This window comes from Monodelphis domestica, chromosome 3, assembly GCF_027887165.1.
Source record: "Monodelphis domestica isolate mMonDom1 chromosome 3, mMonDom1.pri, whole genome shotgun sequence".
Lineage (NCBI taxonomy): Eukaryota > Metazoa > Chordata > Mammalia > Didelphimorphia > Didelphidae > Monodelphis > Monodelphis domestica.
In genome coordinates this window covers 501,651,898-501,678,831 of record NC_077229.1, presented here as the reverse complement: position 1 = coordinate 501,678,831, position 26,934 = coordinate 501,651,898, and the positions used below count along the sequence as shown (strand labels likewise).

Sequence of the window (26,934 nt, the reverse complement as noted above, 5' to 3'; positions counted from 1 at the left end):
TAAAGCAATTAAAGTACATTTCTTTATTTTTTAAAAAAGTGTTCTGAATGCTCATTAAGATTTAAGAAAACTTCAATAGGCCAGAAACAGTATCCATTTACATTTTGTTTCCTTGGTCTTTCAAATAAAGCTACATTTTTGAGCTTTTTTATCTCCTCAATTAATGTGATGACATTGAAGAATAATAAACAGAAAAACAAATTATAATGCACAACATAAAGACTTTCTCCTTAATTGTTCACTACAGAAGTTTAGCCATTGTATAGTAATCACAATAAAGAGACTGTGTTATGGTCCAGGTCTGCTATAAGCTGGTTGGTGCTTTAGCTTTGAAATCAGAACAAAATGAGACACCTATAAGCCATCTATTACTTAGCCATAGCAGGGAAAGGTTACTCAGCAAAGACACAGCATTGATTTAGTTGAGTGCAGTTTCTCTACTTCTGTTTAGTCATAATGGAGCCCTACTGAAGCTTAAGGGGGAGAAATAATTCATGACCTGAGCCTTAGTCTCCTAAGTCAATTAAGTTTCAAAGATAGCTTTTAATGCTTTTTAAGGAAAATTAATCTATTCTACATGGTAGATATCGCTCCTACCACCTTTGTCAAAATACAGAAATTGACTTTGCCACCAAACACTTGATCTCTTTGGCAAGCATGGAAACATGGAAGTCCAGTGTAACATTGGTTTAGTGTATAAACTAATTTGCATAATATAATATAATATCACCCTAAAAAATAGACATTTTCATGTCTCTCCAATCATGTTAAAATAAAAAATACTTACAGTTTAAAGCTCCTGAATAGATTCATATATTCAAAACTGAAAGGGACAGTAAGAGCTCACTTAGCTTAACATCTTTTTTACAAAATGAGGAAATCAAAGCCTAGAGAAGTTAGAAAACTTAACTAATATCATATAAATGGCAGGGCTATACTGGTTTGAATCCAGTAGTCTTACTTTACTGCCTGGGGTATATTTAATAGCTAAATTCTAATATAACACCAAGATATGTTCATCCCAATTTTCCAATAAAAGTGAAAAATTAGCCAGCTCGCCAAAATTCCTTCTCAGCCATTCCTCCTAATAGAAGGTAGTAAAACCAATGAAACAAGCCATCTTTCATCATACAGAACAAATTGATTGACAAATTTGGCTTCAGACGCTCCCTGGCTGTGTGACCCTGGCAAGTCACTTAACCCTATCTATGAAATGAGGATAATGGGACGTGTGCTGTCTGCTGCACACGGCTGCCATGACAAGGGCTTTGTTAGCTAAAGTGCTGCAAAAATGCGATCTATTACTAGCTTCTAATAGAAAATGAATTTGTCATAGAATCACGAAAACAGAAAGAGGAGTGAAAATTCATTCTGTGCTATTGTATGTGGAGAAGGGAGGAAAGGAGGAAGAAAACAGGCATTTATTAGGCATCTTCTATGTGCCAGCCATTGTGCTAAGTGCTTTCTCCATTGATCCTCACAACAACCCTGGGAGCTGGGTACTATTATTATCTCCACTTAACATTTAAAGAAATGGAAGCAGAGTGGTTAAGTGACTTGCCCAGGGTCAGCTAATGTAAGGTTGTATTTGAACTCTGATATTCTTGACTCCAGATCTACCATTCTATCCATTGTGACACTTTTTTTTTCACTTTCATCAGAATTTTTCTTTATTCTGAAAAATTAGTCTCATTCATGGTGGAGGATGTGATTTCTAGCATCATGCTTTTACTTTATAAAATGTTGCTCTTCCAGGAAAAATAATTTCATCCATTCAAATTTGGGCAAAAATTCAAAAAACCTAACTTTATATAAAAATTTCCTATGGTGATTTAATTGTATTTTCCATATTTATTTACAGGTAACTCCAGTAGGGAAGCCAAAGCTACAAATTCAAATGCAGTTTCAAATTCAACAAATGAAACATCATATGCAGATGAGATCATTCAAGAAAAGCTGATGGATACGACAAATCAACAATGTTCATTTGCTAAAAATATTGCATTTTAGGAATTTGGTGGAAGGACAAGAGTAAAAACGCAGTATGGATTTTAGGTATCATTGCAATTTTAGACACAAACAGTGACATAAAGTAACACACATACCTGCGTCATATTTCATAAATAATTCAGTTTTTGAGTAATGAAACTTTCATAACTCAAATGCTTTGCTCAAGAATGTGGTATTATTGTAAAATAGGGAATTAGGTTAATGAAATCATTAGTAGAAACAGCTAAGTTTCACACATAGAAGAAAATATCAATTAGTCTACTACAAATATAAAAAAAGCCTGAGAAGGTTTATGCCATGTTGTAAGTGTTTGCTAATTCAGTTTAATTGTCTTGGAACTTTGGTTTATGTTTATACATGAGGTGAAATAAACAGCTATACTTCCTGGTTCCTTCCTCTTGGATATTCAGACCAATCTATGTTTATTATGTTTTTCTTACTCCATTTCCCCATTACAATAAAAGGACCTACATACTGGGAGAATTTAACATCGTTTTGCATCCCCTTTTCTTTCTCTGAATTGCTCTTTTAATTTATTTAATAAATAATTGTAAATTTAAGATATAATCCCCAGAGAATTTTAATCTTAACAATACTAATGCTGGTTCATTTTACTTGTCAAAAATGCTGTGCTTCTTTGATCTGATTACGAGGGTTTCTACAGCAAGTAATAGACGTTTCATATGATGCAGTGCAAAGAAGACTAGTTCTGGAGTCAGAGGAATGGCGTTCCCTATCTTTGGTGCTTATGATCTGGGTGACTTTGGCCAATCATTTATAATCTCTCTCCACCTCAGTTTTCTCACCTGTAAAAGGAAGGGTGTTGAGACTAGATGGTTTCTGAATACCTTCTTGAGCTGGTTCTACAACCCTAATTTGGTACAATAAATGATTTCCACTGCTTCTCATCGAAGGATTCTGTAAACCTCCTTTTTGGTAACAGAACATGTTAGTATAATATTTCTACTTTGTGATTTGTTTTTAGTACAGTAAGTTAATATTTGGAATATTATTAATAAAAGTATTATCATAATGTAATCTATTTTTCCTTAATTGTGGGATTTCAAAATTTGTTTCTGTATTGTGATTATAAATTTATTGGTTGAAATAAATGGGCTAAAATGATTGAATTTATAGCAAACTTTACTTGAGAATGCTTATTCCCTTAAAAGAGGGAAACATATATTTTGACCTCTTTATGAGGATGTGGTTTACAAAAGAAAATTCACTACTCTGCAAGGCAAATTCCATTATTATTATTATAATTAGGCTTTGCCAAAAAATTCTTAGTAAAAACCTGAGGATATGTTATAGGCTATTATTGCAATAGCTCATGACTTAAATTTATAGTTCAAATAAATGCCCTGAATTATTTGTCAAGTTCAAAGAAAGAATTCACATTTGTTTAGATTAAAAGTCACAATTGCTTTTTTATTTCTTATGGTTCCAAAGCAGAAGAAGGCTAAGGGCTAGGCAATGGGGGTTAAGTGACTTGCCCAGGGTCACACAGCTGGGAAGTATCTGAGGTCAGATTTGAACCTAGGACCTCCACTGAGCACCCAACTGTCCCCCACAATTGCTTTTTAATAGTACATTAAAGTATGAAAACAGAAAAATTTCCATGGGCTGAATGACATTTTTTTCATAGAATCCTAAGAACTTGGTATTCGTTTTAGGGAAGGGTGAAAAATTATGGCAGTCATTTACAAAGCAGCTGTGGAAACCTTTTAAATTGATTAAGCTTTTAGGATAAAAATCCAGAAAATTGGTTATCTTAACATTTGCACCTAGATATTACCGCTGATGAATACTGGTGTAGAGGAATGGGTTACTTAAGATAATGGTAAGGTTTTATTTTGTATATAATAAAGATTTTACATTGATTATTGGGACAAAGCTTATCGATCTAGCAGCTTGAGTCAATGTGACATGTTGAATGCAGATGTGGAAAAAATTCAGTGTCAAGTAAAGCATAACTGTACAATTCTGATTTTTTACATGGCCCTGGGGAATATCAAATGCTTTGTTGCTTTTATCTGCTTAAGTCATTATATGGTTCTCAACTAGGTCTCTTCCTATTTTCATTATTCAGTAATAAGACAGAAGTCTTAGAAAGGACGGCAAAAAGGTAAAAAGGAGAAAACAAAAATAAGCAAGACATTCTACATGGCATTAAGTTTTATATATCTGGTGAGGGCGATTTCTTCTAAATTGGAATCAAATATATTGTGATTTTATTTTTAAAAATACCTATTTTTAGGGGGATAAACTTCTCACATGTATCTTTTATTATAAGACACGAATGTTTATTAATGATTTTTGGGCTGTATTTGTATTCAGCGTACAAATGTATTTGTTTTGCTTGTTTCCAGTCATTGACGCTTTTAGGCCCACAGAAATTGATGATGGGACTTCTAGGTAGGCGACAATGTCTAACAGATAAGCAGATCCCCGCAAGAAAGAGAGGAAGAGTTTGTATGGTCAGGTCTGCTTCTCTAGGAGCAAATTTGTTTATTTTCAAGTCAATGACCTAAAAGTTTAATCTTAACGCATTACCCATTTAAAAGATCATACCTCTTGTTCTATTGAGATGTAGGTGAATTTGTGTGTGTACCTATGGGTTTGGGCACATTTGTGAAGTGTCTCTCCAGTTGGGCACTAAAATATCTACTTGGATAAAAATATCATTTTGGTGATAGTCATATTGGTGGATTCTTTAGAATTTTCTTGGAATGGAAGTAGCTTATTTGAAATAGCATCTAATTTTTACTATTATTACATTAAATGAGTTAATATTTAATTTAATATAATTTAATACTAATTAAATGAGTTAATAATTGAGGGAGAGAAAAGACTGTAAACTCCAACTTCTTAAATTGGACTGATAAAGAAACTGAGGACCAGTAAGATGAAGTGACTTCTCCAAGTAATAAAGATTATTAATAGAGTCTGGATCTCCTTGCAGTCATTCTGATACATTTTTCTGCCACATCATTCTGTAGGAATATAATATTTGCTCATTCTTAAATGATTCTTTTTGGTGCTTGTTGTTAAAATAGAATTGTAAAAGTAGAAATAATATAATTTGTATGGCTCTTGCATGGGTATTTAATTCAAAAGTCATGGTTTACTATAGAAGAAAATTACTTTAATCAGAATTTATGTCTGAAATCAGGTAAAAAACTATGTTGATAAAATAAGTAAAACTGCAAAAACAGAAGCCTCAGGAGTAATTCACTAAAGCTATACCTATCCTTATTCCCACTTTTCCTCCAGCCTCCCTGTCTAGTAAACTGCATTTCTGCATCCAGCTTGTGTGTTCTTCCCTTCTTTGACCAGTTGGGATGAAAGTGACTTTCATATGACACCCAACTTCCACCCTTTTTCTTGAACAAACTTTGTCTTCCACTTGCATACACTGACACAATTTCCCCCCTAACCTTCCCCCCAGTGTATTCTTTTCCCTATCCCTTTCCTTTCTTCTTTAATGACCCAGATAGCAAAATAACTATGTCCCATCTTGACTCCATGAACCCTGATATTAGGGTTTCAGTCATTTACATACTCTCACCTTAAAAGAATGCCAACATTTCATCCTTAAGTCTCTTATGAGTGCACATTTGTATTCATCTTGTATTTCTATCTCCCATGTTTATACTTCAGTTTCCTTTAAACTTTGCTATTTTCTTGGGAATGCTCAAAGTGCTGCATTTCTTTAAAGGTCCATTCCTGTCCTTCCATATCCTCTTACTAGGATTATAGTTTTTCTAGCTACTTTTGGTTATGAGATGAAGTATTCTGCTCTTTTGGAATATCATATCCCAAATTCATCGTTCTCTTATATAGTGCTGGCTGCTAAATTGTGTCATCTTAACTATCGTGCCTTTTTCTGGTGCTTGTGTCCACCAGGTTAGGGTTTTTTAAAAGGAAGTGATTCTTGAATTCTATTTTCACTTTGCTCTCTGATTTTAAGAGAAGTGGGCATTTTCTCTCATGAGTTCTTGAAATATGTTCAAGGCTCTGAGGCTGTTCAAATGCTGATATTTTCCAGGTCATTGTTTTTTTATATATCTTACAATTTCTTCTATTTTTTTTTCTTCAGTCTTTTGACTTTAATATTTGTTGTCTCCTGGAGTTAACTTCTATTGGCACATACTCATTTTTAAAGTCTGGCTTTTTTTTTGTTATTGTTACAACTTTTGTGTTAAGCTTTCTTTTCCAAATTATTCCTTTATAGATCTTATTTCTTTCCCAATTCTTTTATCCAGTATGCTCACTTCATTTATAAAATTCTTTTGGAGAGAATGTCTGGGACTCTGCTTAGTTGTTTGGTATTCTTTTGGCAATGAGAATTGTAATCGTCAAGGGCCCCAGGGACACTAGTTTTCAATATTTCCAAAATGATACAGGTTTGGGTCTGAATAACACAACAGTAAACTTGCCCTTAGTTGGGACTCCAACAGAATGCTACTGGACACAATCACGGACAGCTAATTTTAAAGACACTTTAAGTTTAGAATAACAAAACTGTAGGATCCCCCTTATTTTGAGCATCCTACACTAGTTATCTTGTTCTAGCATCAGCCCGGAGTAGGGTATGATTCTAAGATCTTGCTCTATCCTCAGTCAGAGTCCCATGAGAACACAGCTTTGTGCCTTGGACTACTCCTTGCCCTGGTTATCCATCCCAAAGGGCAGATTTCCTCCTCAGGCTGTACTGGATCTGTGACCAAGCTCTAGGGCTATGATGGTGAACCTACGGCACGTATGCCAAAGATGGCATGCAGAACCCTTTCTGTGCACAGAACCTTGGCTTGGCTGGTTGGGAGCCTAGCCCCACCTCTGAATGCAGAGGGTGGGCCATTCTAGCCTCCCTCCAGTATGTTGTGCCCCTTCCTCTCCAAAGTTGTGAGTAGCTGTGTGTTCATGCCCCTCCCACCCTAAGTGGGGAGGCCAGCTCTGAGGAGCATGGTCCACCCAAGGTTGGTAACCTGGTCCCATTCCCCAAAGGCAAGGGGAGGGTATGGGGAACTGGAGCCTCCTTGTGGAGCTTGGCCCTGTCCTAGAAGGCAGGGGTGGGAGGGGCACTGCATGCAGTTTGGGAGAAGGGGGGCCATGGCACAGGGTCCCCAAAAGGTTCACCATCAATGCTCTAGGGTCTACCTATACCTATCAATTGACATCTGCTCTTACTCCCTGCACAGCTGGATCTAGGCTCTCTTCTTGACCTTGTGCGGAGTCCTAAAGCCCATTTCACTCCCCACACTCCTCTGTCATTGCTTTCCCAGCTAGATCCCACCCTAATGCCATAGAACTTTCAAAATGAACCTGGATTAGGAAAAAAAAATGACTATGTTGTTTCCTTTTATTTCCCAATCAGGCTCGAGTCTGGTGCATTTTCTAGGTCTTTGTCGAGTAGTTGTGGAGGTAAACTGGGCTGTAATGCTTCCAATTTACTTTTTTGATCTTGACTAGTCTTTTCCAGGAACTATCTAAACTATTTAACAAAAACTGAATCTCTTTCTGAGAGAGGCTGGGAATGAGTGAAAGTTGCACAAGAAATGGCCTTAGACAGCTGCTTTACTGTCAATGCAAAGGTAATCTGTGAGAAGCTGGGGCCACCAAACTGGAAAGAAAACCCAGGAATGTGTGGCATCATGGAAATTCAAGGTATGGCTATAAGGTAAAAATATCCTCAAATGTGAAAGGGAGGCTAAGAAAAGTCAAAAGTAACTTCTGTCTCAGGTAACGTCTCTGAAAAGGGCACAATCATATACTCTAACACAGATCTCTCCATCTCCAGTAGAACAATACTGAATTTGTCTGAAACTGAAGCTCTCAACTGAAGTGTCTAGGCCATGTGCTTAGGACTTAAAGATGGCTGCCTATAGGTCAGTAAGCTAGCATTTCAAATGCTGACATAATATAATAAGTCTTTAATTTATTGATTATAACCACAAAGAATGCTGACCATTATTAAAGAAAAAAAATCTATGATAGGTTATTTAAGAATGCCAAACCATATAACTTATATTTGAAAAAAAGTAAGGTTCTATCCAATAAGGATACATTTTTTATAAAACTATATCTCTTAATTTTCCAAAGAGATGTTAGGGTAAAAGCTCATCATTCTTTCTTCATAGACAACTTAATTAAAATTATTTCATGTATCTGCTAAAGTTTATAGACAAAGTAAAAATCAAATCCCTTATCCAATGGCCAAATTGGCCACTTATTAAAGCGTAAGAATTAATGCCAAATATTTCATTTAAAATTATTTTACAAAATGAGGTATATAATTTCAAATTTATAAAAATTCCTGCACTTCTCTAATAGAAACAAGCTTCATAAAATTTTACATTCCATGTAATAAAAAAATGAACCCTAATACAGGTTCTATCTTCCCCCAGAATAGAAATATCGAAATCTGAGATATCACTTTATATATGCCAATGTGGCACATTACAAAACAATATAGCTGTTACTACCATAAATAGTGATCAACAGAATATTATCTTTAAATCTTAAGTAGAATAGAAATACTAGGAATAAAGGCTCAAAATGGGCTGTTTTTTTTTTCCTTTTTAAATAGAAGAAAATACTAGAATTACTAGAGGCGGGGGTGGGGAACCTATACTAGGCAATTGCTAAAAACTGTTTCACATAAGAGTAAAACTTAGAACAATGATCTTACATTTAGTACTTTTCTGTACATTCCATTTATTAAAAAAAAAAAAAAAAGCAAACCCCACAAGGCTTATTGCCTTCTGTTATTTATTCCTGTCTAACATTCAAAAAGCCGGATCCTATAAGAAGAATATGCTACTACTTATATAATAGAATATAAGGCTACTGGATTTTGCAATGTTTGTGGGAAGATGATGAGTGTAAATAGATCAGCTTCACAAGGAAACATTTCATTTCCTAGATTTGCACCCTGGGAAAGTAGATAGACACACTTGGCAATAGCACCCTCAGTCAGGTAGGATTGGTTTTGTATGGATGCTTCTTTTTCTGTTGATGTGAAGACCCTTTACAATAAATTTCTTAAGCAATGCTAATAGCAAAGAAAAACCTTTTAGGGAGTATTAATGAGATATGCCTCTAACAAGACTGACACCTAAAGCTTATGTGATATATATATATATATATATATATATATATATATATATATATATATATATATATATATATATATATATATATATGTATATGCACACACACACATATATATGTACACATATATGTATATATGTATATTACAGGGACAACCTTGGGCAGGTCAAGAGCAGCGTTGGCCTTGTATACAGAGGAATGCTTGACTGGAAAGTGTGAGTTTAATGCAAAGCATAATTACTGAAGGAAGTTTAAATCCCTTAAATAAAAAATGTCAGCAGAATGGGCAGATGTTTCAGTTACTGCTAGAGGAGTCTGAACTATCAGAAGATGAAGAATGTTTTTCCTTTTTTCGCTTCTTCTTCTCCTTTTTGTGATGTTTTCCCTTTTTTGTTTTGCTTTTTTTCTCTCTTTTCTTTTCTTTCTTCTGGGATTTCTGTTTCTTTTGCTTTGAAGTGTCTTCATCAGTAGAACTAGATGAATAAGACCTATTGGTAATATAAATAGAGGTTATCAAATCAATGGCTGACCGAGAAACTTGAACAAGAATTTGTATTTGCTTATTTTAGAGAAAGTGTCAGTTGTGGCTCCAATAGATTAATATATTTGAAACCAAGTGAGGTCAACTACCTATAATTTTCCTTTTTTAACCTTATAAGATAAAAACTTTAAAAGCTCCTTATATATTTATCTAATTCAACTGCACAAAAAGAAAGTCATTATAAAATTAGGATATTCCCCTAGAGACAGAGTATGGATAGCAAGAGGGATAGGGATTGGTTTAAGGCACTGGCGTCAAACTCAAATAGAAAGAGGGGATCCTGAACTGTAAATAAAGTTCCCTGTGAATGTATATTGACTTAGAAAATAATATATTAATTTTATCTATGATTGACTGTATTTTTCTATTTATTTTGTTAAATATTTCCCAATTACATATCCACCTGCTTTGGGCTGGAGCACTTGGGAGTATTGTCTCATAACTCTGCTTTAAGGTACTCTTCAGTGAGGCTATTCAACACCTCTACAATTTATGATGTCAAAGAGTTGTCTGAAGCACTGAGAGTTAAGGGTCAAACAACCACTATGTGTGAGATGCAGGCAAAACTTGGCACTCAGGTTTGTTTTTGATTTGAGTATGATGCCCTACTACACTATTATGTCTCCCTTAAGAGAATAGCAGAATAACAAAATTATATAAACAAATATAATTTTACATTAATAAAGGTGGATCAAAAATGAAAACAAACAGAAAAAAGTAATTTTAAATGCCCTTAAAGTTAAATAAAAGTATGAATTTCTTTGGCCTAAGGTGATGTAGAATTTTTTTTTTTAGCTATTACATAGTTCATTTTTTTTTAAATTGACCATCAACAAGTTTGAAAGAAAACCATTTTATACAAAAAATATACTTTTAATCACTTTATCAACCAGATAATAACCAAATTCATTTAACTTGCTGCTTTTGGGGATTTTATGTACCATAAAAATTTTATTTTCTTAATATGATCTATATGGATTTTATGCATGCCTTAGAAAAGTATACTATGTAAGTACTGAATCATTCAAGAAAAAAAATTGAAAGATCCCACATTTTAATTGAGAAAAATATGGTTCTGAATTGTTCATATACATATACATTATAACAACTACCTTTTAGAAATTTCACCAAAATGCAACAAATATAAAACATAATAATGCAATATGGCAATATGACATGCGACAGCATAATACTAGAGCAATAGTTTCAATTAACTTTAGAATGATGAATTTTAAGTTGGTAACGTAACCAAGAATGTAATATTGCTCAAGGTATTGTCCAGAGAAATAAAAAAGTAGCCTAAAATAGACTGCACAGAAAATGTCAAAAAATTAAAAAACTGAAAGTCTTGCTTATTTTTCACAGGAAGACAAAAATGAGTTTTGTGATATACATATTAAACATTTGATATAGTCAACTTACACTTAAGCTTACCTGTCCCTATTTAAAAAAATACTTTTGTAATTCAATGTGATTGGCAATCTCTGCAGGAGAAAAGTCTGGTATTGAAATTAAAATAGGACCAAAGTGTTATATAACTGTAAGTCACCAGGAAAACCTGTAACTATTGTTATTGCTACCTTCTTTTAAGCATATTCCAATTCAATTTTCATTACCTAATTAAATGTTCTATGGAGACATTTCTCACTTTACATAAATTCATGTTATGAAAATTCAACCTTAGGTAAAAAGATTCTGAAAGACATCTGCATTCCAAAAAGCTTTCCTGCATAGTACTGGGTGCTCTCTCTCTTTCCACTTCTGTTCCTTGATTCTCTATCAGAGCCTTCCGCCAAAACCACCACCACCACCACCAAAAACCAGGAAAACCAGAACATTTAAGTAAAAACAGAACAGCGGTACAGGGAAATTGCCACCACCACGACCACCTCGGCTTGGGATCGCCAGTGCTGAAACCTTTGCTCTGCTCCTCCCACCCATCAGTGTCTGGCCTCTGAATGTTTCTCCGCCATCATTCTCAGGTACAATGTGTCTGTCCCAGGTTCCCTCATGCCGCCTGTCCCCCACATGGCTGCCGTGGCCCCTCCATGTATCCTCCTCAGTTACCACATGTTCTTGAACCCTATGCTTGCTGCCTTCCTCCACAGGCATGTGGCTCCTTCCTGACACTACCCCTCCCCCCCATCTGCAGGCAAATTCACATTACATAAAAAAAATCACTTTTTGTAGGTCTGCGAATCAGTCAATTTAACGTAAAGCCAGAACTGCCTTCTGTTTTTATGAAACCAGGCTATGTAACCCCTTACTTTATTTTTTCTGTTTACCAATATTTTCAAGTTGGCAGAAAATAATACAAATCACAGCAATTTTCCTAAACTTCATATATTTATATCAAATCCTAGCCTTCAGAATTATATATCAATCTGTGCAACATGTTACTTATCCTTAACTCTTAAATAACATGAGGCAAGACTGCAACAAAACCGATACACACACACACAAATCAGTAAGTTAATGAATTATATACCAAAACATGGTACAAAAATTGAAAACTTGAAGTAGGAAAACTATTCAAACAAGAAACAACCCCAAATCCAAAATCACTCTTAAAATACTTAAGACAAAACCTAGATATGTAAAGAAAATGCTATTCTCTAATCAACAGTGAACAAGTTCTAGCCTCTCTGTTTTAACTGTTTAGGCTGAACAGAGATGGACAAATCTTAGTGGTATCAAACTCAAAGAGGAAAGGATCCTTGCTGGCTACATTCTGACTTAGAAAACCACAATTTAACATAACCTATATAGTATTTTTATTAGTTTTGTTAAGTATTTCCCAATTATATTTCAATTTGATTCTTGCTGCACTGGGAAATTCTGCGGCAGTTTGACATCTCTGTTGAGGATAAAGTTTGCCATTCTCACTTGCTTTATACTGCCTCTGTTGCAATTAAGAAAAAGCAAAATCATAAAAGGTCAGATTTGGACCACAGGTGCTCTAAATCTCATCTCTTTACATCTCTCCTCTGGGACCTTGTTCCCTTACTTTTTTTTTTAACCCTTACCTTTCACCTTAGAATCAATACTGTGTACTGGTTCCAAGGCAGAAGAGTGGTAAGGGCTAAGGCAATGGGGTTAAGTGATTTGCCCAGGGTCACACAGTTGGTCATGTCTGAGGCCAGATCTCTAATTATGTTCTACTAGTTCCTTCTCCTCTCCTTTAAAACATTTTCAGGTCTCTACTATATTACTACTTCTGTGTCCTATTATTACTATTTTTTTTAATATATTTTATTTGATCATTTCCAAGCATTATTCGTTAAAGACATAGATCATTTTCTTCTATTATTACTATTTTTACCATCACTTATTCTTCTCTTCATAAATCTCTCTACTTTCCCATCTGGTTATGCTCCTCCTAAATAACCAATATTTTCTTGTTTCTCACTCTCCTAAATGTTTGCAGCTTTTGACCCTAATTGCCTACTCTATGATAGTATATTATACTAGTTCTTCTAATGCCTTTGACTGCTTTTTATCTCCAACTTTTATTCCTTTCTCTGCCTCTGAACAGTGATTGCTCCCAGATTCTGTCCTCTGCCCTCAGCTCTTCTCTTTCTATCAATGCTCACTCAGATCCCAACCATGCATATGGTTTTAATTCATTTACTTTTGATTACTGCCTTTCCATTAACTCTCAAGTTACTAAATAATGTTCATTCTTTGCAAAGATATCATATCATATCTTTCATTGGCTCCTTTCTTACCAAAGAGTGTAAAATTTCATTACAACTTGTAAGTCATTTTGCAAATACATTTTTTTTTTTTAGTTCAGAAGCAGATGCATCACTCTAAAGGCTTCTGTGATACTACTTTAACCTGTTCTCCTCCTGCCTATCTGGCTACTCTTTTTCAATTTCCTTTGCTGAATCTTTTTTCAGGTTACTCCTTGTCCTTCTCTTCTCACTCTATATTATTTCACTTGTTTATTTTTACTTGATTTCATCAGCTCCCATAGTTGCAGTTATCATCTCCATGCTGATGATTCTCAGAGTTACTTATCCAACCCTGTAACCGTGAAAATGTGGTTTGCCAAGACTGTGAATTGCCAAAACTGTAAAGGTTTCGGCCAAACTGTAAGATAATTTTTAGTGTCTTGATTTAAAATCTAAAATTAAGTGGTCGCCATGGGAAAATTCCCAAATATGAAAATATCCAAGTCAGCTGGGTTTTATGGAGATTTTAATTAATACAAATGAAGGCATTAAGGGAAGGAGAGAGGGAAAGAGAAAATAGTAGAAAGGGCCTAGGCCATAGCCTAAGGGAGAGCTAGTCAGTCTCAAGCAAGCTCCAGTCCTCCACTGAACTCCTGAACTCCCCAACTGAGTTCTATCCTTCTCCTTTTAAAGACATTTTCTCTTATGCCACCTCCCCTAAATTTTCACATCTACCAATCACAGTAGACAGTTTTCCCCAGGACTGCCCATTCTTAGTTCTCCTCTTCTTTTGTTCTCACCTTCTCTGGTTAGATAAAATCCTCTGAGTACTTCACACCTCTTTTGTTAAGCTTGCCTTTTGTAAGCTGCTTGATCTTTTAGGTACTAATTTAACCTTTATAGGTATTTAGCACCTTTTTGTATTAGATCTAAAAATAGACCTAGCTTAAGGTTCCAGCTTTACTATAAGTATGAGTTAGGAATTTTTCATTGTTCAGTCAGGAGTTTGCAACTTTATCTTCCCCTAAGGCAGGGGAAGATAAGTCTTCCCCTGTCTGAGTAGGGTGGAGTAATTTTAAAAGTTCTCAATACATTCCTGACCAAGTACCTCCATTGTTAAAAATGGGGAATAGCTTAATCTAATCTTCTGAAGTAGAGTCTGAGCAGTTTTAAGATTCACAACCCTAATGCTTATCCAAACTCCACATCTCTAACTGCCTATTACATCTTTATGTGGATGTTCTGAAGCTATCTTAAACTCATCAAATCCAAAACTGAACTTGTTATTTTCTCTACCCCAAATCTCTTCTATTTCCAAACTTCCTGATTTCTTTTGAGAATACTACCATGATCCCAATAACCAAGGCTTGCAACCTAGTTGTGCTCCTTAATTCCTCACTATCTCACTACTCCCCTCCCCATATCTAATGACCACTGTCAAGTCCTATTATTTCCATCTTGCTAATATCTCTTGCATATGCTCCCTTCTTCCCTCTGACACTACTTCCACTTTGATGCAGGCCTTCATAACGTCATGCCTAGATTATTGCTTGCTGTTTGTTCTCCTTGCCTCAAGTTTCTCTCTTCAACTCCAATCCTTTCTCTAATTATCGGTTAAGTTTACATATAAAATCTTGTTTTGCATTCAAAACCCTTTACAACCTTGTTTTGCATTCAAAACCCTTTACAACCTGACTACTTCTAACTTTTCAATCTTTTTTATCTTATACAGCTCTCCTCCCTTCTCCCCTCCCTCCTAAGTTCTTTGCCATCCAATGACACTGGCCTCCTTATTGTTCCTTATAGGATAGCCACTCCATCTCCATGCTCTAGGCTAGTACTCATGTCTGGAATGCTCTCTCTTCTCTGCCATTGACTTCACTGACTTCCTTCAAGTCACAGATAAAACCCCATCTTCTACCAGAAACATTTTCTGATCCCCTTTATGCTAGTACGTTCATGCTTTTAATTGCTTCCAATTTATCCTGCATTGTAGCTTGTTGGGATAATTTGCCCACTATCTCCCTCATTAGACTGTGGCTCCTTGAGACCAAGAACTGTTTATCTTTCCTTGCATCCCCAGCACTTAGCACCATGTTTGACATAAGGAAATGCTTAATAGAGGCTTACTGACATTACTTCATTATTGTGATTATATATTTAAGCATAAAATAACCTTTCCAAAATCTATGTAATTCTTGGCTTGTTTTTATATGAATTCCAAGAAGAAGTTCACTCTATAGAAAAGGTACTAGATTCAGAGTAAGTGGAGAGCAACTCTGAGTCTGCTACTTTTATGACCCTGGGCAAGCCATTAGCTCTTTGGGTTTCAAGTTTCTCAAATATAAAATGAGGGACTGGACAAAATGATCTTAAGGTCCCTTTCAGTTCTAAGTCTGTTACTCTAAGAAGATTGCATAATTGAAAATCTGTTTCCCTTAAAAAAGAACTACATTTTCTGGGACCCCACTGACTTCCTACTGTAGACAGAGGATATAATGTGAGGACCGGGAGAGTCCCGCCTCTCTCTTTGGCATGATGCAGCAAACATGGTGGCAGTGGTAGGCTAAGCGTGGGGATTTTGAAATGGCTAATCAGCCATGGGCACGTGGTCTTTATTTTGTATCCTCTTTATTCCTTGATTTAGGATCTTTAATAAACCTCTTAAAATATAATATTGTTATTATTAAGATATAATTTTAATTTTTACAAGATGCTATGTATGAATTCCCATATCAGTGTTTCATAGTAGATAAATCACTAGCTCCACTACCATTGTCTTTTTTTTTTCTTTTAGGAGGGGAAGGGAAGAAGACTGAAACATGGATCCTTAATGATATATCACTTATTTAAATGTAAATTTTATATACTATTAAAAGACCAAGATCCACATAAGGATCTTGAAGGACATGGGGTTTTTAGAATACTATTGGAGCACATGAGGGATATATCACAGTCTTAGTAAATTAATGACCTCTTTCAAGACAATGGCATTTTGAAGATGCAGATATATAGTCTGACATTTATCTAAATGGAAGAAAAAATGATCAGAAAGGTCTATGTAATGTTTTGAATTTTAGGTAGCTCTAGAGTATAACTGGAGAGAGACCAATTTAAGAAAATTTAAAAGGTCACTACCACCAACAATTCTGCCAAGTGTCAGTCTTTAGTTACCAAATGAAAAAAGAAAGAAAGAAATGTTATATTTTTGATTCTTGAACTCTCTCTTTAACAATTCATCTGTTTGGTTTTGTGAGCAATTGATGCTAATAATTCAGAAGAGTGCAACTACCAACCTTATTCCAATGGCTACTAGTAAGAATTCTATCTGGAAAATCCACTTAAAAAAAATAAATGTAGAACTTTCAGATAAATTTCAGAAAAATCTTATTCATCTGTTCTATTTTTAAGGTTACCTTTTCCTTTTCTTTTTCAATTTAATTTTCTCTTTGCTTTTCCTTTTTTGTTTTTTTTTATCTTCTTCCTCATTTGTATCTGTGGAAATAAAAAAGGTCAGGTTAATTTAAGGCATATTAATAATATTTTAAAAGAAGAGGATTTTTGTAGCTGGTAGAGAAAAAAGTGGAAGAAAATAAAGTTGTTTGTAAGACCTTTTAAATAAAGAGAAAGACATTGGAAATTATTCAGAATTCAAACAAGAAGTATTATTAGGCTTCTATGTGCCAGGCACTGTGCTAGACTAGGGATACAAAGATAAAAATCAAATAGTCCTTGCCCTTAAGGAGTTTACATCTTCTCTAAGGGGAAACAACATATGCACATAGAAGTTTATGCAAAGTAAATGTGAGGTAATTTGGGGGAGGATGGTATTAGCAGTATTAGTAATGGTATCATGAAGAAGGAAACACTGGAACTAAGTTTCCAAGAAAACTAGAGATGCTAAACAGTAGATGGAGTGTGTGTGTGTGTGTGGCAGAATGTACAAAAGCACATAGACAAGGGGTGTAATATCAAGGCCAGTGAGGCTGAAACAAAGGCCATTTGAAGGGGAGCCTAGTGACAGGTTGTGAAAAGGTTTAAATACTACCAAAAGGAAGTAAGCATTTGATTTTGAGAAAATAGGGAGCCCCTGGAGTTTATAGGGAGGGGGGCAACATGGCTGGACCTAAGTAATATCACTTTGGCAGTAATGTGGAGAAAGGAATGGAGGGGAGAGAATTGAGTCAATGAGACTAATTAGGACACTGTAGCAGTCCAGGTGAGCAGTGATGATCAACCCCAAAGTATGCTGCATGTGAGTGGAGGAAAGGGACAGGTACAATATGGTCTGGAGGCAAAATAATACTTGGCATCTTAAGGTGCTGTTGGGATAAGGAAGAATGATGCGATGTAGATGTTTCTGTGAGTGCCTCAAGCTAGTCTAGGACTGTGAATAAAAATGCATACAGAAGGATAGTTGTTGCTTTTGAGGAAATTACACTCTTCAAGTAATAAGGAGAAATACATGCTATTACACAATACACAATATTGATTCTAAGATGGAAGGTAAGGATTAAAAATAAATAAAGGCTATAAGTTTGGCAGCTGAGTAGAGAATGGACTGAAGAAGAGAGAGACTGGATTTAGAGATGAATTAGGAAGCTGTTGCTATAATAGTCCAGGCAAGAGGTGATAAGGGCCTAGACTGAGATGACTGTGGCATGAGTAGAGAAGGGGGAATGGATGTGAGAAATCTTGAGGAGATAGAAACGAAAGGACCTGGTACCTGCTGATTGGATATGGGGACATAAGTGAGAGTAGAGAGTTATTAACCTTGGTTCTGAACCTGGGTAACCTTGAGCTAAGATTCACTGAATGAAAGAAGCTGCTAAGGAAGAACTGCCCCTAGACTTGCCCTCCTAATCTCATCTCTTATTAATCTTGCCGGCATTGTGCTAGCTATAGCTCTGAATGTTCCTAAGACAAAATTGCGCTAAATATGTAGGAGGAAAAAAAAGCTTTTTTTAAAAAGAGTATGATGAAAAAATAAATAAGGATAGACTGAAGACATATATAGTATTAAGGCAGAAAATGTTCCGTAGTTCCATAAAGTATCATCTCCATGATTTTTTTGTTCTTGAATTTGGAGTGGATAAACCTCTTTGGCTTGGGTTTTTGCAGGGCTAAAAGTTCCAATGAAAAGATAAAGTCCTGAGGGGGGGAATTAAAGGGGAAAAAATAAAAATGTGTGGTTGAGCATAATGGGATGGGAGAAAGAGAAAAAGGAAAAAAAATAAAGAGATGTATAAGGGAAGTGGTTAAGAACTACAGAGGGAACAATAATTCACTAATTATCAGCACAAAAGTCACAGTTTTCACTACTACCTAAGTGATTATTTTTCTATTCCATTGGTGAAGTGGGGCAGAACTAATGTGATGTTTAAAATGAACAATGGTCGTTCATCTCTAGTATTTTGAATAATCTGGATATTCAGGTTACATAACTGATCTCCCAGTCCTTTGTACTCCTTTTATCTACTTAATTCTAAGCCCTCACTTGACTCAACACCCTTTCAGGCTATTCAAACTCAAATGGCATAAATCTCTCACAAGTTACCAATGATCTTTTACTTATTATATCCAACACTTTTTCTCAGTCCCCATTTGTGATTTTTCTTCAGGTCTTGACACTCTATCAACCTCTTCTCCTGGACACTTTGTTCTCTCTTTGTGACCCGTTTTTCTCTCCTTCTTCCTATCTGAGCACTCTTCAGCCTCCTTTATTCAATGATTATCCATGTCCTACCTTTAACTATAGGTGTACCCCACAGTTTGGTCCTGTACTTTCTTTTCTTTCTTTACACTCTTTCTTGATGTCCTCATTAGCTCCCTTGGTCTTAATTATCATCTCTACGAGGATGACTCTGGATTTCTATATCCAACCCTATTCTCTTTCTTCAACTTTAATTCTATGTAGATAGAAACCAGTCCCTGAGTTTATCCTACTCTGCATCCCATTTTTGTGTGGGATGTAGGGGCAGAGAGGATAAAAGGTGTGGGGTGGACGTAAGAGCCTTGGCAGGCTTTGTATTTCAGCTTCGGGTATTTTTTAGAGAGGTGATATTTTCTGTCCCTTTCCCCACATTTCCTTTTTCCTATATGTCTATTTCTATTAAAATTACTCCTGACTTGAGAGTTGATTTTACAAGGGTGACCACAATATTTTAATTACCATTACACTTAATAAGTTTACTTTCATTATTACAGTTCTGTATTAGTGTGCTCACATTTGCACAGAGTGTGTTCTACTGGACTTTTAAAACCGATGGCTCAGAGAAATCTCAAATTAAATAAATATGTCCATAACAGAATTCACTGTTATACCTCAGAGCCCTTCCTTCTTCCAAATTTCTCTAATCCTGCTCAGGCCACCATCCTTGCAATTATCCATACTGTTTCCCTTAGAGTTATCTTTGACTTATCTTGTCACACCATCTTTCATACTTGTCCCTTCTTTCTACTCACATAACTACCACCCCAGTTTAGGCTCTCATCACCTCTTTTCAGGACCATTTCAACAACTTTTACTTGGCCTCTTTGCCTTAGTCTTATCTCTGCCATATTCCATGTGGTTTCCAGTGATGTTCCTAAAACCCAGGTCTGATCATGTCATTCAAGGGCTCCCTGCTTCTCCAAGGATCAAATAGAACCTTCTCCGTTTAGCATTTAAAGATCTTCATCACCTCAATCCAGTCTACATTTCCAGGTTTATTACATAGCACTCTCCCACTTCAAACATTCTACACTTTAGCCACAATGGCTTACTTGCTGTACCCTCAAATACAGCAGTCCTCCATTCTGTGACTTTGTAGAGGTAGTCAGTCCCTCATGCCTAGGAAGCATTCTTTCATAACCACCATCTCAGAGACGCTAGATTCTCCCCAAATTTAGCTCAAGTACTACTTTTTAAATTATTTCTTAACTGATTTCTCCATTGCCAGTGGCCCCTCCAAATAAAATGTAGTTACTTTGTATATATTTTTAAGTCTTATATGTGTACATATTGTTTGAGATAATGCAAGCTTACTGGGGGCAGGACCTTTTTCATTTATATCTGTGCATAAAAGTGTCTAAGCACAGAGTTGGTGCATCCTAAATACTTATTTATTGATTATGTTTGTCAGGATAAATACTTAATCAAAACTATTACAAGTTAGGAGCTATGTTCATTCATTCAACAAACATTTATCACATACCTAGCTAGGAACAGGACACTGAGGTGGGCTGGGGACATATAATATTTAGAAGAAATATGATCTTGGTCCATATGGCATTTATAGTATAGTACATTTGTGGCTCTTTGTCACCACAAGAGTCTATACAAATTCTCCAGCTTAGTATTTAAGACCCTTTCTGGCTGCAATTTATCTTTCCATTCTTATTTCACATTATTTCCCTCCAGAGATGCTATCCAGCCAAACTGGAACAATTTCCTGAACTTGACATTTCATCAAATGTCAAGCTGAATTTATACAAGCCATCCTCAAAGTCTGGAATGTATTTCCTCTTTATAGTTGCTTTTTAGTATCCTTATTTTCTCTCAAGGCTTAACTCAAGCACACTTCCTTTGTCAAATCTCCTGATTCTTTCCAGTTACTAGCTCTCTTTCCCTCCTCTAAATATCTTGGAAATATACTTATCCTCTTTTAGCTTGTATCTCTTCTCTTCCAACTCATTTAAAAGATGGATAGTTTTATTTTTGTCTTTATACCTGAAGCACCTAGTACAGTGACTTGTGTACAGAAGGGGATTAATAAATGTTTTAACTGGCATTAATATTTATATACTGGTTTGATCATGTGAGATGGCTAAGGAGACAGCATATTGTCATAGACAATTTACAAATCAAAAGACTGGGGGCTCTATTGCTAATTCTGCCATAAACTGTGTGACATTGGACAAGCCACTTAAACTCTTGACCCCAATATTTTTATATGTAAAATAAAGGGGTTGTTTAGATGATCTCTGAGATCCCTTTGGGCTCTAATATCCTATCAACACTATGTTACAATAAATAGCGTAAGTTCAACCATGTGATTCCTTCTTCAGATTTGGGAACATTACTTCGGATGAAGGTTATGAGTTCAATCATAATTATTCTGAGAACCCAGGTAGGAAAATTCCTAACATTTAGGCAGGTCTTACTTTACTTTATATTTATCTTTAGTTGACCCTAACCTTGCAGTTGAGGAAAATTTAGGTTTAAATTGGTTTGATAATAGAATTGACTACATCTTATCAATTTAATTTAAGTTGGGTAGGTTGATTAATCAGTCATCCCATCCTTATACTATAATTAAATAAAATTTAAAATGAGATCATGGACAGAAAAGAGTGGGAATGTTGACCTTTTGGGCCTGAGAGTTTTGAGATGTTTTAGTTTAGCAAATCAGAACTGTGATTTTGTTTGTATGGTCTTCTCTAAAAACTATGAGTAGACTGTCTTAGACTTCCAACTTATAAGGTAAGATATTTTAAAGAATACTTTGGATAAGCAAACTTTTATATGCTTATCCTCAGCTAACCTCCTTTCAATTTTCACTAACCCAACAAAAAGATGGAAAATATTTTTCTAAGCTGCACAATGGAGATTATTTTTACTCAATGTAATATATTCTATTACAGCCATTTTTTTTTTACTCTTGGAGAAAGAAATATAAATAAACCCCAAAGCCACAAATTTCACTTTAAAATTCCTATCATACTGTATAGCTATATCCTAATTATTTCTTCTTAACTTATAATATTTTCTGACACAACTTCCTAACACACAAACCTCTTGGCTTTCTCAGGTGTCTATAATAGGTTTTTCTAATTTTTGCTTAGAATCAAAATTTAAAATCCCATTTTAAGATTCCTTTTCTACCGAGTAGAGAATCAAGTTAATACCTGTAATAGAAGCAATATTTCTAGGGCTCTGCCATGTATACCAAGCTATTTTTTAAGACTTTATCTAGTCAGTGCAAGTCTGGGTAGTTCTTTTCCTTAAGAGGTCCTGAAATTCTCCTTGACACTTGACTGGCTAAGGAGGGTCATTTGGGCTGTTGATGTAGCTTGCTGGTTGCCCAAGTACAAAGGGCTATATGAGGAGTTCCAGTTCCCTTTCTCTGTGGCTTCACAGAGAAGTGAAGTGGAAGAATAGTATGACTGACTAAACACCCGTTAGCTTTATTCACCTTAATCAATGTCTTATCTTCACTGAATATCTTTGTGGAATACCTTTCTTCTGTTATGGCTCTTTTTAAAAGTTACCTATTAGTGGTCTATAAATACCTTGAACCTAAACTATTTTTGCATCTCTAGCACCTAGAACAATATCTTACACATAGTAGGTATTTAATATTTGTTCACTTGTTTGTTTAGTATTCTAATTACACAAATTATAGAAGGCTTTATCATGTTTTCGATCATTCTAGCAACAAAGTAGGTCTGCTTTCTGAGAAACAGTTGAGCTAAGGAAGCTGGCTAATAGGTGATAAACTCTTCAGCTATGACTCTCTTGGGGAAGATGGAAGGAAAGGTGGCAAAAATGTTAAGCATCATATAGATTTTAGATGGTCTATAAATATTAACTTAAATGAAAAAAAAGGTCCTTGCAAGTGACTGGACATATTGCTAGAAGAATTGAATAATATTAATATTAATATTCTTGTTATAAATTAAAGCAGAAAACAAAAAGAAATGACAGATAAATGGAAGGATGGCTCACAAGCAATAGATCATAATCTTAGAGCTGGAAGGGACCACAGATACTATCCAATTCAATTCCCTCATTCACAAGGAGAAAACTGAGGTCCCTGGAGTTCAAGTGACTTGATCAAGGTAATTGAATCCTAGAGAAACAAATAAGAAAGTTGGAAGAGATTTTTTTTATCATAAGTACATGAGCAACAAGAAAACTCATTTAATGAGACACCCGGTTATTTTGCCTTGAACTGCATCTTGAAGGAAGATATGGATTCCAAGGGATGAAGATGAGGAAGCAGTGCATTTTGGAAATGGGACAAGGGCACCACAATGGAATACGTAATGGTGTGTAGAGCAAACAGCTAGCAGTCCAATATAACTGAAGTGCAGAGTACCCGAAGGGGAGTATTATAAAATAAAACTATATATGAATAATATACAAGTATCTGTTAAAAAGAGGATAAGGATGTCAAGTAATGCTGTGAAGAATTTTCCAAATTGATTCAATGTTACTTTAATATCTGCTGACTTCAATACAAGGTGATCATGGGGGAGAAAAATTTGTTGGAAAACATGATTTGAGAGTAAGAAACAAAAGAGGACAAAGGTTTAGAGATTATGGTATACAAGATTAAACCATTTAACTGTTAAAGGAAAGAATAAAAATACAAAATTAGAAAAAATTAAATGAGAAGATATGATATGATCATTTAAATAGCTCCATCTCATCTATAAACTCCTTGATAGTAGCAGTCGTTTCACTCTTTGAATTTAGTATCCACAGCATGTAACACAGTGCCTGGCACCTAGTAGGTATTTAACAGGTGTTTGTTGACTGGTTGATGCTGAAAAACATGAAACAGACAGAGGAATAGATTTTGGCATTTATAATCACTCACAATCACCATTTTCCATGGACACTTTAGTAAGGTAAAGCAACTGTAACTAAGGAAAAAAAAATATAGTCTACAAACTACCTTAGCAAACCACATCTTCTTGCCAACGAAAGATTAGGTAGTCAAGGACAACATTCAGTTCAAACACAAACTTGATTATAAAAATCTTACAGGAGGATTGTCTAATATAACTACGTCATAAAACAACAAGTAGTAAGCAATAGGAAAAATAAGATTTTAAAAAGCATGGCAAGAATGGCAATGAAGCTGGGTTATCCTTTTGAATTTTTATGGATGAAACTAGAAGGGCAGCAAATGAAACAATGGAATAGATCTGTCAAGAGGACTATAATAAGTTATTTCCTACATCAGTAATAATCGAGATACCCACATAGGCTACCATCATAGTCCCTGATATATGTTATTAAAACGTTATTAAAGGAAATAAAGATGGGCAAAGCATCTAGACCAGACCAAATACACACAGAGGAAGCCCAGGGTAGGGGCAACATGATTTTGAGTTGTGGGATTAATTTTCATTACAGAAAGATGGGAGAATAGTGAAGGATTTGAAAAATATTCATGGATATGAATCTAAACACGAGGATTAAATAAAGCATCATCAGTTATTGACCCATACACCTACAGAACTTTCTTATACCTGAAAAATCTTTGAGAGTACTTTAAATGCATATCAAAGGTGTGCTTGATGAAGAGGTTATGACCCAATGGATATGCAGGCTTTTGGAAATAATATTATTCTCCAGAAGATCATCTCTTTATAGTCACAAAAGGTGAAGACAATTCAAGGTTTCATAGCACTTATTAGCTTGTTGACTATAAAAAATTGTCTAAATAGATCAAGATGCTGCCTTATAAGTACTCCTGCAAGAAAGTATATATCATGAATAGGTTAAATTCATATAGATTCCTTAGATGATCAATGAAATACTTTGAATTTCTACTTATTATTATCCAGTTGAGTGTGAAACTATTATGATGTAAGCTTACAAAAAGTTATCTGTCCTTGTCATGGAGAATGTATGGTTCTGAATCCAAATTGAAGAGGTACCTAGGTACTCCTGGTGATGGATGGCACTGGGGATGGTGCTGATTCCATTGAGCTTTAGATACTGTAGAGACTGGGAAATTGCACAGTGGTCTGAATGACACTTTTCTCTAATAAAACAGGCCCAATTTTTTTATGACAATATTCTTCCAGTGATGCTTTGATGTTCTGAATGCCAAGACTTAGTGGCAGGTCTTTCAAAGGTGAATGGAAGGAGGCATGGTGGGTATGAGTAGATGGTAAACAAAGGTTGATTATCACATTCCCACCATTCCCCAAGAGTCCATAAAGGAGATCCTGAAAAAGAGGTGGGCTAGTCATGTACAAAAGAATTAGTACAACGAACAGCTTTCTTGCCACACAGGCACCTACATAATGACAAGAGTCTTAGAGGGAGACCTCTATCAGGTTGTGTGGATTTCCCAACAGAATTTAAAAGAAGATGTGGGTTGACATCTGTACCATTGGAAATACTCAATGAATATTCTAAGGCACATGTAGATAATATAATGGAAAATAACATAGCATTTGCTCATACATTTTTATTTGTTCATCACAGGGTCAGTAGTTATCAGTATTTTCATTTTACACATGAATTAACTGAGGCTCAAGGGCGGTTAAATCTTACAATAGAGTGTGTGAAGCTTCCTCACACTGGAAGTTCACTTTACCCCTAGGCTTATCAATCTGGAACCATATTGTGGCTCCTTCCTCTAACTGACTAACTCCTTTTATAATGTACATTTGGAAGAAAGCACCCAGGCTAGCCATCTCTTCATTGCTTTTCACACCCTGTCCCTAAGTCTCCCTACCCTAGAAGTTCAGTCTTATAATGGAAATCTTCACATATTTTCATTAGACAGCCCCCTAATTCACTGATGGATTTGAGGCCTATTTGTTGTTCTCCACCTGGTGTAGTCCATCTGCTGGGACAGTTTTCCCAAGGTGTGGCTGCTATGTAGGCTATAGCTTCTTGGAGTTATAGGTGAGAGAAGGGTGAGAGGTGGACACCACAAGGTGGAGGAGCAGCTTTGGAAAGAGTTTGGCAAGCCCTCCCACCACAGTTGCTAGACCTCCCCGAATATCCCATACATCCTGTGTAGGTACATATCACAGCTTAGACAATAGGCATTCTATCCCTACTTGGTTTTTCCCATTTTAGATTGGCCAAACTCTTTTGAGAGACTACATATCTAATTTAGGAGTCTCTTTAACTATTTAGGGCTTAATATTATAAGCACAATGCCATCCATATATATATATTTGGTCAGCATCCAAATCCTTGTTTTATGACTCACTCGCTAATTAGTGGATAAACAAAATTATCTTTGACATGCTATCTTTTTTTTAGGCATCTTATATAATTTAAATATATGCAGGTCAGGTACTTTGTTGGAGGAATGCCTTTAAAGTGACATCTTGCTTTTCTGAATTTAATGCTTTCTTAGAGTCACCAAATAACAAACATAGTGAGATCATTTTCTTCACATTTTAGTCAACTGACAATAAAGACATGCTCTACTATAAACTATTATTTGTGAAAGCTTAATCGTCCCACTACAAGTCCTCATCAAGGACACTCTAGATGAAAGTATGAGTTATTCCTACAAAGACTTTATAGGGTTGAGAAAGTAGGAATATGGGTTACTGGCTAGAGATATTCCCTTGACTGTCTTTTTTTCAGTAGCAAAGAGACTTTAATATTGTGACAAATTATATACAATATAAAACAAAACACTTGGAAACATTACAAAAGCATCTCAGTATGACCCCTAAATGTTTTGCTTACTTTTCTCAGGCAAAGTCTGCAATTTATTGAGTTCCTCAGCCTCTTCCTCGCTGTCTTCACTACTTGTGCTGCTGACATCTAAAACTATGTCCCTTTTGGGATCTACTCGGAGAAAATTACGGCATTCAAAAGTCAGGTGACCAGCTGAA

The 26,934-nt window shown here is 35.4% G+C and overlaps 1 protein-coding gene across 2 annotated transcripts in view; it reads right to left on the bottom strand.

Moving 5' to 3' along the window:
- Positions 1–3,850: 3,850 nt before the first annotated feature.
- Positions 3,851–26,934, bottom strand: part of SREK1IP1 (SREK1 interacting protein 1) — a 51,913-nt gene continuing 28,829 nt past the window's right edge. For both annotated transcript variants that reach the window (XM_056824864.1, XM_056824865.1), the window contains 3 exons: positions 26,786–26,929; positions 16,761–16,839; positions 3,851–9,614 (listed from right to left, as the gene is read on the bottom strand). In XM_056824864.1, the coding sequence (XP_056680842.1) occupies positions 9,422–9,614; positions 16,761–16,839; positions 26,786–26,929 (416 nt within the window). In that variant the 3' untranslated portion in view covers positions 3,851–9,421. The remainder of the gene's footprint in view (positions 9,615–16,760; positions 16,840–26,785; positions 26,930–26,934) is intronic.